The sequence below is a fragment of the Pagrus major genome, chromosome 18 (assembly GCF_040436345.1).
Source record: "Pagrus major chromosome 18, Pma_NU_1.0".
Lineage (NCBI taxonomy): Eukaryota > Metazoa > Chordata > Actinopteri > Spariformes > Sparidae > Pagrus > Pagrus major.
In genome coordinates, this window is record NC_133232.1 from 36,934,683 (window position 1) to 36,947,182 (window position 12,500).

The 12,500-nt window shown below is 37.4% G+C and overlaps 1 protein-coding gene across 4 annotated transcripts in view; it reads left to right on the forward strand.

The window, feature by feature from the left end:
• Positions 1–12,500, forward strand: part of ldb2a (LIM domain binding 2a) — a 112,988-nt gene that overhangs the window by 77,192 nt on the left and 23,296 nt on the right. For all 4 annotated transcript variants that reach the window (XM_073487316.1, XM_073487317.1, XM_073487314.1 and 1 more), the window contains exon 4: positions 5,373–5,495. In XM_073487316.1, the coding sequence (XP_073343417.1) occupies positions 5,373–5,495 (123 nt within the window). The remainder of the gene's footprint in view (positions 1–5,372; positions 5,496–12,500) is intronic.

Below are 12,500 nucleotides of genomic sequence, written 5' to 3' on the forward strand. Positions count from 1 at the left end.
TTCGTCTGCTATACTTTTGTTATAATCCTACTTAAATCTATTTATGTTAACATTGCAGCAATTTACCCTCATTGTGGAATAAACCAGTCAATCCTTCTTGCAAAAGTACGTAGAAATCATAGAAGCGATTCAATCCTGTGCTTTAACGTGACGATCAATAGAGGAGCTGAAGGTTATTAATTCTGGTGAATATAAATATGATCAAAGTGAACCACAGCAACGAGCTGCAGACATTTCTTTTAATGCTGTACATTATCACGACTCGCTGTTTCTTTAAGTACAGTGCTTGACATTATTTTAGCCGTACTTATATCACCGTGTTTATTGTTATGATAATGTTATGAAATGAGACCTAGACTGAGGGCGGAAATCACTTTTCTCTTTACTTTTCTTATTTATCAGTTATTTAAGTTATTGATTGTTTGTCGTCTCAGATGTTTGTTTCAGTTGATCTTTGTATGCATGTGCAGTGGCTGCAGTTTGATTGATTATTGAATGTGAATTTCCTGTTTTGTGATTAGTTACTGGAGCCGATGAAATACTCCTGATGAAGTTCTCTGAACACGAGGTAGCTTTTTATTCAGTTTCATTGAGCGATACATGTCTCACAGGCATGATTATATACTTTTTTCTTTTTTTTTTAAAGATAACTGTTAGATTTTTTGATAATGTGACCTCTACTGACAGAAGACAGTGGAGACTTTCAGGAAACATGGAAAGAGAGAAGACAACAAATGCTGCAATCAGACGCTCCAATTAATGTATGTAGCATGCAGCTTAATAGCAAGGCCACTGGGTCACTTGAATTATATACTATTATTATTAAGTTGGAATCATACGCTGCTCTACACAATCACTCAATCACACATATTTATCCTCAGAAATACTTTTTTAGACATGTTTATTAGGTCGATGGTTGTGAGTTGATGAGGGGAAGTATTTAATAATATCTTCCAGCCAAACTCATCCTAATTATCTTTCTTTAATCCAACCAAGACTGCAACTGATGATCATTTTAATTATCAGTCAATTGATCTATAAAAAATGCCCATTTTGACATTTAGCAGCTTCCTTTGTCCCAGACACAAGGTCATTAACTGTTGTACCAGCAGATATTCACATGTGAGAAGCTGCAATCAATGATTTTTATTTTTATTTTATTTTTTGTAATTTTCCTAAAATAACATATTAAATAATTAACTGATCAACAGAAATTGTTCTTAATTAAATTGCTGGTGATCGATTGATTGAACGATCAGACTGATCTTATCAGCTCTAATTATATGAACATTAACATATAAAGCTTGATATCGTCAGACCCTCACCTCTGTACTTCCCTCACAGTGGGTCATGTCGAGTGACAGTATTATTCAGTATGTCAGCAGCTCCTTCCTGTAATTGAGCATATTTAGTCAACTTTGCTCCGATTAATATTCACCAGAAGCGGTCGTGAATGCTCATAATAATCGATTTAACGACCTTCAGCTCCTCCGTTGTTAATTGATTGTCATGTTAGGGTACAGTATTGAATAGTGTCTCAGCAGCAGGACGCTGTTATTCTTTCTTACCCTTTTGAGCCGGAGATCCCCTGATCTCAGCCCCGTTGTGTGGAAGATTTATGACCCTGCTCTTAAATCAATGGGGACTCTCTGTGAAGGGCTGTACCATTTAATGGACCGCTTTTTAATTCCAGGGGATTTTCCTCCTTTTAGTTTTCATAAGGGAATACTATTTAGCAAAAAAATTGGTTACAGCCATTGTGAGAAATATTATATTTTAACCAGTTCTCTCACAGTATGAAGGAATAAATAGCTTTTTCTGATTGAATCTAAGCTGGAATCTGTAGGAAAGCGCTGCCTTGGTTGCATTTGTGGTTAATATATCTCTGCAACACTGCCACTAAGACACATTCCTGCACATTCATTGCACATGGCAATTAAAGTGATTCTTATTCTGGTTCTGATTTAGCCGCGTTGCCAATTTATTTATGGGTTACAGAGAAGCAGAAAGCTTATGGAGAGAAATAAGAGCAATAGTGGAGGCAATGCTAAATACGCAGTTGGCGCTATGGAAAAATAAATCAATAGCTCAGCGTTGTTTGACTGAAGGCTACAGCACCTGGAAAGCATCAGAAGACATCGGCTCACTAGTATGAAAACAATTCAACTTATTTCACTGCTGGTGGGTAATAAACTTAAATATCCAGAAAAGTACAGTGACAGAATGATGTCAGGAATTACTTTTGTCCTCATAATGCAGAAGTATTTGGTCTTTTAATAGGTTTTAGCAGCCCAAAGGGTATGAAACTCCTCCACAATCATAATGACCATGATGCATTTCATTTCAAAGGAGGAGAAGAAAGTCGCAGTTGTTGTTTTTATTTTCACCTTTCAAGAGCAATTTGAGTTCTTGTGGATTAATTACAACATACCTTCTTATAATTGAACATTGGCTCAGAACCCGGAGGTCAATGATGATAAGTTTCCACTCACAACTTCAATAATATGCATACATGTTTTTTAATACACAAATATGGTTTCTTGTTTTTAATTTTGTGTATTCTGTTTGGCAAAACTGATTAACATATGTGGTTTTATTGCTTCTATTAGTCGACTGAAAAACTTGAAAAGCTCGTCCATGTATCTCCAAAATGTCAACTTTCCATGAGCTAAGAAAACATTTTCATATAATCCAACTGGTTTTCAAAGAGGTTATTTACTTTGTTAAGCAGAAGGATTTTCTCAGCCCAGAAAAGAAACACTTCAGTTTATCTTAAAAATTAGAAATCTACAAATGTGTAGATAAATGGCTCTCAGTGGACAGCACTGGTTTACACCTGCAGTTTGCTGTTGTTTTAAATTTTAAGGTGTTACAAGTCGTGCTGCATCCGTCTTTTAATGCTGTCTGAGGTCAGCAGTTGGACAAACTGCTGTTGGAATTAGACTAAATATAAAAAGTAGAATAAAGACTATTTTCATTGTCCATTAAACACCAAGGATTATTTTCCAAACATTGCTTTAGTCTAATCCACACTTATCTAGCTCAGACAAGCCCATTATCCAACCGCGCTGATGCAGGCACGCAGAAACACTCCCGCTGCAGCAGAGTGGTGTCGGTCAAAGTGAAAATGCTAGATACTGTTGGTACTTAAAGAAGAACGAAGACTGAACCATCAAGTTTCTCCTTCAGTTATATCAGAAAAGACAAAACAGATGAAGAGATACAAATTTTGATTTAAAAAAATATTTAAATTGAATAAATAACAAGAAGATACCAAAATTACAGAATTAGAAGGACAACTTAAAAAATCTATAAACAATATATAAATTACAGTCCCTTACACTATATAAGTAAATTGTGCAAATATTTGTTGAACATGATGTGTATAAATACAACATATAGATAATAATGTATTAAAGTATATATGCGTAGTATCCGAAATATACACCTGCTTCAACAGTAATGATATAATACTGTGATATATATTTGTAATAAAAATGTAGAAGAATACCATGATACACAATATAATATGAAATTAAGAGGAAATCATATTATTCAAGTAGTTATGCAGTATTGTACAGTATAAGTTATATAATGTAATTTACAGCCATGGTGTGTCAGATATTCTACTGCTCCTCGTATCATTTCCCCATAATAATAACAATACTATGTTATTATTATGGACAACGTTCAGTGTGATGTTGTAGTCCTCAGTACAACATGCAACATTAAAGCGTGTTGTTGTTCGTATATATTAGTCAGAGTAAAAGTAAATGTCTTTCAAAAGTTGCTTAAGTGATGATAACAGTGTATTATATAGCATTATGTATATACATATGTACTAGAGCCTGTACAATATATTGGTTACCTAATGTAATCGGCCAGTATTGGCTATCACAGTTATATGTGTATCAGCGTATATCGTGCCCCACAGTGATTTATAATTTCTAAAGTTAACTGTGCCAGTGCACTGATGTCATTCAGGACAATAAAGTTTATTGTTAAGCTGTAAAATATCCTGCCTCCGTTGCGTCCAAGTGTTTGGTAACCACATTTGAAGCATAATTGTAAAAAATGTTTATTTATTGATATCAGATTTTTTTTTTTTTTACTCCCTAACGTCGGTATCAGCCCCAAAAATCCTCTACTGGTCGGGCTCTGATACCTGGTGTGGTGTATTCAACACAATAATACTGTGACATATATTCATAATGGAAATGGAAAAGAACACCATGATGCAGAATATATTATGTCATGAACACATAAAAGCTTTCAAAAGTTTCTTAATTTGTTCTAATCAGGCATAACAATAGGTATCAGCATTGTTTTTCCAATTATGTTTCATTGTGGAACAAAACTCTCTATATGAACTTAATGTAATCTCAGTAGGTGGAATAAGTCTGGAGACGCACCGCTGCACAAACACTGAGAACATTTCTACAGTAGCAACATTTCCAGTGAAGACGGGAGAGAAGCAGCTCGGCATTCAGGGGTTTTTGGAGCAGTCGAGCTTCTATTTATTCTTTTTTTTTATTTATTTATTTTGACTGACTGTGTTGGAGTTGGCTGTGCAGCACGTGACCAGCAGGGGGGGTGGGTGGGAAGTGGGGAATGAGGGTGAGGAGGAGGGGGTGGGGGGGTGCAGTATGGCCGCTAGCCTCTTTCTTGCTGATCCTCAGGAGACCATCTGCGCTGGGGGCATTGATTAGAGTGTGTCTGGTGGGATTACATCTTTGCCGTTGCCATGCCAACTAATCAGCTGATTTTTTTTCCCCTTCTCTCTGTCTGTCTCGCCATTTCTCTCTCTCTCCTCTCTCTCCCTGGTTGTCACAGCAACGAAATACGGGAGAAGCGCAAGGGCCCCGGCAAGCGCTGAATTCAGCTAAAGGGGCGAAATTTTTTTTTTTTTTTTTTCCTCGCTGTTTCTCTCTCCGTCTTCCTCCCTCTCTCTTCTCTCCCCCCCTCTCTCTCTCTCTCCTCCTAATTGGCAACTCTCTCTGACCTGAAGTTCTTTTGTCTCTGGTGTAAACACACCCCTCTCCAGATTACATTTATTTTCACATTTTAGAAATAGCTGGATGGTTGAGAGGCCCAAGGACAGATGCTCTGAATGAGGGAAGCAAGCAGAGTAAATATTGGGAGCATAATAGCTCGCTCCATGCTACAAAATCCTTGAACAAATTCCAGAAACGGAGACGAAACCCTTCCAGCATTTTCTATCAAAATCACGCCTGGCCAATAAACACTGATTTCTGTTTCTGTCTGCGTCCAAATCAGCTGACGGCCGCCTGCCAGCCGGTTAAAGATTACTGAGAGAGATATCAGGCGAAAGAGGAATGTGAGGTAACACTAACTATGTGATCTTTGTCCAGGTTTGTACAGAGGGTCGTTTGATACTGGAGTTTGCCTTTGATGATCTGATGAGGATCAAGACGTGGCACTTTACCATCCGGCAGTACCGAGAGCTCATCCCCCGCAGCATCCTGGCCATGCACGTGAGTGTGACATCATTAACATGCGACTAAAAACATCCCCCTCAGATCTGCCCGTTTTAGGTGTCACTTTTTGAATCCTAACGAGGGTCTCTGCACTCTGCAAAGACACTTTTTAGAAGCTATTCATGAGCATATGAAATTTAAACGCCAACAAAGCAGTTTGGAGGGATTTCTGCAAACCAATTTATTTGCAGACATCAAAGGCCACAGAGGATAAAAAAGGGCCTTGTCTGAAAAGAGAGAGGGAGAAAAAAACAAGGTCGAATGAATAATCTGCTTAATTCCACTAAGTGTAACACACATTTAGTCACTGGAGCTGTGGAGTGAAGCCGGAGCAAGCAGAAGGTCTATTTTCAAATGATTTTGACCTCAGACTGAATGATACAGAACTGCTGTTGGAGAAAGTAAAAGAAGCCAAATTCGACATACGCTAAAACATGTCTGGCTAAAAACTAACACAGTCCTGCATAAATCCTACCTTCAACACCAGTTTCAAGAAAAACCTTCATGGATTTGCCGGATTTATTGCATTGCATTGTATTAGACTGCATTTGTTTTAGCTAGGTGTACCTAATTAACTGGCAGCGGACTGTATATCCATGATGCTGTAGTGGGGGTTTTATGTTCCAGAGCCAAAGGATTACATTAAGCCTGTTTCAGACATGCCTCTTTATGGAAAAGTGATGCTGATTTTACATGTTGGTCTTGTATCCGAATAAGCTCCTGAGTCATTTTATGTAAAAGTCATTAGGGAAATCTTACTGCGTCGGACCCAAGTAATATTTGATCCAATCGGATTAATGCAAAGTATACAGCAGGTCAAGGTTAAATACACAAGGACAAAGTAAATGTATGTCTTTATTTTCTATCTTCATGTCTATTTTATTTGATGAACAAGTTTGAATCAGACGACTTCACATTGTTTCAGATAAATGTCACATAAGCTTATCATTTTTTTCTTTTCTTCGTGGTGCGAGCAGGAATCAAGTCTCACTTCTCATACAGCCACAAAGATTTGACAAACTGTCTCCTTCCTTATATTCTTAACTTTCAACTTAAAGCAGCCACAAGGGATTTTTGTTTGTTGTTGATTCTGGCGCCCCCTGTGGACAAAAGTGGTTTGAGCATCGCTGCCTCCTGTTGTAAAGCTCTTGATCAGACTAGCATGTCCATCTACATTGGAAGCTAGTGAAACAAAGGCGTCACATATTTTGAATACTATTTTTTTAAACAGCTGTTTTAGCAGCTTTATAGCGACGAGGTAATGTTTGGACTTTGTTGTGATGTCGTACTACAGAGCATCTTTCCTCAACTCATCTTCAATACGCTGCCATAAAAAAATATTTCCTAACTTATTTGACACAATTGGTGAGAATCTGACCTGGCATTAAGAATAACTAATTCATTAATGAATTAATAACTATAAAAACGTCTTCTAGCTCTTGGCCTTGTTTGCTTATGTAGGTCGTAGTTTTGAAACGATTCTAAACAGTTTACAATATTTAGAATCTGTATGTTTTGATATTCTGATACATATCAATACTTAATATTTGATACTGTTTCAATACTCATTCTCACAGCAAGTTGACACATGCACCACTGTAGTGCCCACAGAGGCCCGCCTCCTACAGAAGTACATGAACTTAGATGCTGTTGGTGTTAACACACTGTACACGAGCTTTGTTATATTTCTCTTTTCATAAAAATCGAAAATGTTACGCCCTTTATGTTGTGTCGGTTTTACCCTGTGGTATCGAAAATGGTTTCAAATATCGATATTTTTCAAGGTACTGTATCAATGTTGAACATTCCAGCACGGAGACGACACTAGTAGCTCATAAAGAGGCATCAGTATGAAACTGAGGACTGTTTCAAAACCAGTTAAAGTTCCTCGTAGTGCGTTTTAACCCAAAACAATATCCACCAAAAAGCTTTACATTCAGGTTCTGAGCAGACAGACATTCTCAATTTAACGTCAGACTGTATAAAACAGGCAAATGATGAGAGAATTTAAATTCACTAGAAATGAAGAGAGGCTGATCTTCCATCTAGCTCAATATGTTTATTAATTAAAGTTTCAACCACTAAATAAGTTTTAAGATCCATCAGTGATGCAGCTGTCTGCCTTCATATCATTAAACCTTTCAACTCACAGCTGTTTTAAAGGAGGGATGACGCCTTCTCATGTACAAGGTGACAAAGTATTTGCAGTAGCACGTTGCTCTTTCCATGAACGTCCTGACATGTTTTTAAAAAGCTGTAGGGAAGATGCACATAAAAGTCACTTTAATACTGTAGCTAGATGAGGCCAGTAATGTTTTGCATTTCACATCTGAAACAATAATGTTCCTTTTCGTAGTCATATGCAGCAGTCATATGCAACACATGCAGCTCCTCCCATGTGTCTGATAAGTAAAACAGGCTTCAGTCCCAGTACTTTGTATTTACCTCCATCGATTTAAAGGTGTGGGTAAGAGGCAGCTTCGCCCGTACAGCCAGCTTCTCTTTTTGCCAAATCTTCATATGAATTTCACTCACCAATAAATTGGCCCCTCTGGGTATTCACACTAATTCCTGGAGAGTGGGATATCGTGGTGTATTGTGGGTCCTGGCCAGATCTTCAGTGATTTGTGTGCGAGTGTGAGTTCACTCTTTTGATCGTAGCCCGGACTAATGAAAGCAGATTCAGACACATGGGAGTCAGATTTGGAAAGTTGAAACTGCAGATACCAGTTCAGACGTAGCCACTGTGGAAGGCCCAGTTTTTGATGTGAGCTGAACTACTTTTCAGTCGCTGATGAGAAACAGTTTGGAAAGGAAATACATTTTGTTCTTATTTTAGTTTTCAGAAGTTCGGCCTGTAATTGAAATTAGCCATTAATGATAGATACGAGAGATGTGATGCAAAGTTTAAAAAGAGTAAATCTACTGATGTAAAAGCACAGGAGCTTAACATACTGTAAATATTTACTGTACTTACTTACTGACTTCATACAGTATGATGAGGAAAACAGAGGAAGAAAACTTGAGGAAAAAAAGGAGTGTATTAGACAAAGTAAGGGATAAATAGATGCCACATTTTAAGTAAATGTTAGGAACGATGACACGCTATGAAAAGTGTGAGATTCAAACACTTTGTCTGTTAAAGCATCACAAACCCACAGCTGCGTCACAGTTTTCTTCACATCGCCTCATCATGTGTGGTGCATGTGTGGTGCATGTGTAGTGCATGTGTGGTGCATGTGTAGTGCATGTGTGGTGCATGTGTAGTGCATGTGGTGTTGTATGTGTAGTGCATGTGTGGTGCATGTGGTGGTGCATGTGTGGTGCATGTGTAGTGCATGTCGTGGTGCATGTGTAGTGCATGTGTAGTGCATGTGTAGTGCACGTGTGGTCCAGTGAAGCTCCATAAAGAAAATATTTACAATACAGTCAATAAAGTTCTGTGAAAAAGTGCCCAACAAACAAAGCTGAGTGATGAAGCCAAAGCTCTGCAGTTCCTGTGACGCCCACTAGATGCTCACTTCAGAGACTCATCTATATCTATAAAAAAAAAAAAAAATGTGTGTCAATAGTTTTTTTACTTCTTCTTATATTTGTGTTGATGGTGGTTTTAATAGTTCTGGGTCCATCACAGAGGCACTACAGAGAGCTCGGTTTTGGAGCATGGTTGCTTAATCATCAGATCGTTTAACTAATCACACTCACATCTTGTTATTCCAAGATGGCAGGTATAACTTTATTATCCAGCAGTAAAAAGTAAAAGTATCAAAACGATCATTTAAAAATAGTCAGTTATCAGTAGAAGTCCTGCAGTCATAATCTTCAGACGTGCAGAAGTGCACAAAACTGTACTTAGATACTGAAAGTAAACGTACTCATCATGCTGAGTGGTTTTATTATACTACAGTGTTGTTATTAGTGAACACAACAGCATGTTAATGTTGAAATACATCTTTTGGTTACTATTGTTTTTTTAAATGATAATTTGGTTCATGTTTTAAGAAACATGTTTTTGATGTTAATTCTACTGTAAATCAGTGTACAGCTGTATACAAGTGTAATGTTTCCATTTGAGTTGTAGTGGAGTGAAATTAAAGCAGCAATTTACAGAAACAATCAAATACCTCAAGTACCTCAAACCTCCATAATCAGAGTCTTTGAGTAAATGTATTTACTTTAAACCACTGGAGAAAAAAAAAGTTGACTTTTTTGTTCGCGAGCTGGTAAAAATACACAAAGCAAGCAAAAACATCAAAACCATGAACAGTGTGGAAGCTGTGCATCACCACCTCTCTCCACACACACATACAGTGTGTATGTACAAACTTAAGGTAGAGCCGTAGTGAAGAAGTCCTGTAGACAAACATACAGATCATTTCACAGTAATGTCAATAAAACATTTACAAACAATCACAAATAATGCAGCATGGCAGAGACGCAGCAGCTGCTCAACACATTCACAGCAGCAGTGATGCACACTACTGTACTTTTACAGCAGTATAACTGTAAAATACTCCATAATGATGAATTGTTGTATTGTTAAATATTTTTTACGACATTATGTAGTAATACTTATGTTAGTTTTCGATTAATCTTTTGATTGTTTTCTGGATTAATCAATAGTTGTTTGGTCTATAAGATGTCAGAAAATGCTGGAAAATGATGATCAGAGTTTCCTGAAAGCCTGAGATCATCTCCTCAAACGTCTTGTTTTGCACAAAACCTAAAATATATTCAGTTTATTGTTGCAGAGGAGTAAAGAAGCCAGAAAATATTCACATTAAGAAGCTTGAATTTGAGGATTTGGACTTTTTTCCCTTCAAAAATGACTCAAACCAAAAACTCGATTGTCAAAATATTTGCAGATTAATTAAAGCATCGACAACTAAACGATTAATCAGTTTATAGTTGCAGCTCTATACGACTGTGTCCTTTATCCACAACAATGAATGTAAAATCTTCATATGTGTAATAACTACAGCTGTCAGATTACTGCAGAGTAAATGGTGAAACATCTCTGAGTTGCAGTGGAGTTGAAGTATACAGCATCATACAAAGGTACATAAAGAAGTACCTCAAAACTGTGCTGCTGTCATTGTCTTGACTATTTAAATGTCTCATTTGGACCTTTGCCATGCATTTTAAATTCTGACTGTGTTCTCGTAGAGTTCATTCTGTTATTTGTCCGTCTTTGGCCTCTTGAACCGAGTGTCTGTGTTGTCCCTGCACCATATGTGTCAGTATTTAATCGTGTTACTCCACAAATTGTTGATACATGGCTGCACCAGCGCTGCCAAGACAAATTCCTGTACAGTACGTTCAGCCTAATTCTCCTTGATGAGTAAAGTAGTTCAGATTCTGATGGTCTGCCAATAATGCACACTAATTCAATTCTCCCGTCACTCATGTCGGTCTGCTGACGGTACAGAAGGACTCCCTCGCTTCCCTCTTGACTTTTCTCTGCACAGAGATGCGACTGGAGATAGAATTATGCATTTTTCATGAGGCGGTGAATGCAAGTGTGCTCACTGCTCCTCCTCAGTCTGGGCTATGTTTTTCTCTGTCAATACCTTCAGCTTTTTATGATTTGACTGCTTATTCTTAGAGCAGCAAACAAGCTTAGTGAATAATCATGTGTCTTCATGAGATTTATTTTGAATCACGTCATCCTCTAATTGCTATCTTGGCTTTTTCTTTTTCTCTTTTTGCTTTGTTCTGATTTAAGTTTTTTTCGGTCCTCCTTCTGGTTTCCATGCATTTTCTTTCTTCAATGTATTCAGTGCAGACTAGAGCTGAGCAATATACCTGTATTATATCATTATCATGATGTGAGTCTTAGATTTTGGATTTCATTATATCGTGATATATTTATTATCTTCTCTTGATTTTATAGGCTGCATTGCAGTAAAGTGATGTAATTTTCTGAACTTGCCAGACTGCTCTACATGTTCTACTTGCCTTTACTCACTCAGTCATTATATCTTCATTACTGATGATCATTAACAAAAATCTCATTGTGTTAATATTTGGTGAAAGTACCAATAGTCATCCCGACAATATTGTCGAAGTATTTGGTAAAAAAGAGCGTGATTTTTCATTTTGACGCCCAGTCCTAGCATTTATGAAGTTCAAAATATCAAAATATATATTGTGTATCAGGATATAGCCTAAAATCACTGCGATATAATTTCAAGGCCGCATCACGCAGCCCTTTGTAATGGTCTTTTAACAGGTATTGATCAGAAATTAATTGGCAGACTCTAGAAAATGCAGCAGCGAGAAAAAACAAGAAAAGCAAACACATTACATTAATTTTAATGAGCTTATGCTGGCCTTTTAACATTTTACTTATTACCAGTGTGCAACCTGAGATTCTCAAGCAGGAACCTGCCGACTGTGGCCGGCTCACGCTTAACGAGTGAAAGGGAGGGAGGGTTTCCTGTCAGGGGTCCACAGCTGTGGGACAACCTGCCTGAGGAACTACGACCAGCCACATCAGTACCTTCTTTTAAATGACTTCCAAAGCCTTTATTGAAGGCCTGAATATAAAAAGGGGTTTACTTTTAAGTTTATTTTTTATTTTTTGAGTCACTGGATTTTATTCTTGATGTTGCACTTAAGTGTTGCACTGCTCTGTTTCAATGTGCCCATTGTTATTTTACATTTTATCCTTCCAACATCCCTTAATCATCCAAGTTTTATTTCTCTTTTATGCCTTCATTCATACATTACTGTGCATTTTATTTTTGTCTTTTTGAGTCCTAGTTTTCGTAAGTGCTATACAAATAAACTACTACTAATAAAGATATTTCTTAACACAGTGGCGTCAATAATGCAGCCTTCAGCTCAACCACGTGATGCTTTAGCTGTTTATGTTTCACAGTACATACGTGAAATGGTCGTGAGGGTAACGTCTGTAGTTTTTTAACAACATAACATTATCAGACTAATTTCCCTGCTGCCCAGACCCTCAATACAAACACTGAGCAACATCATCAAATT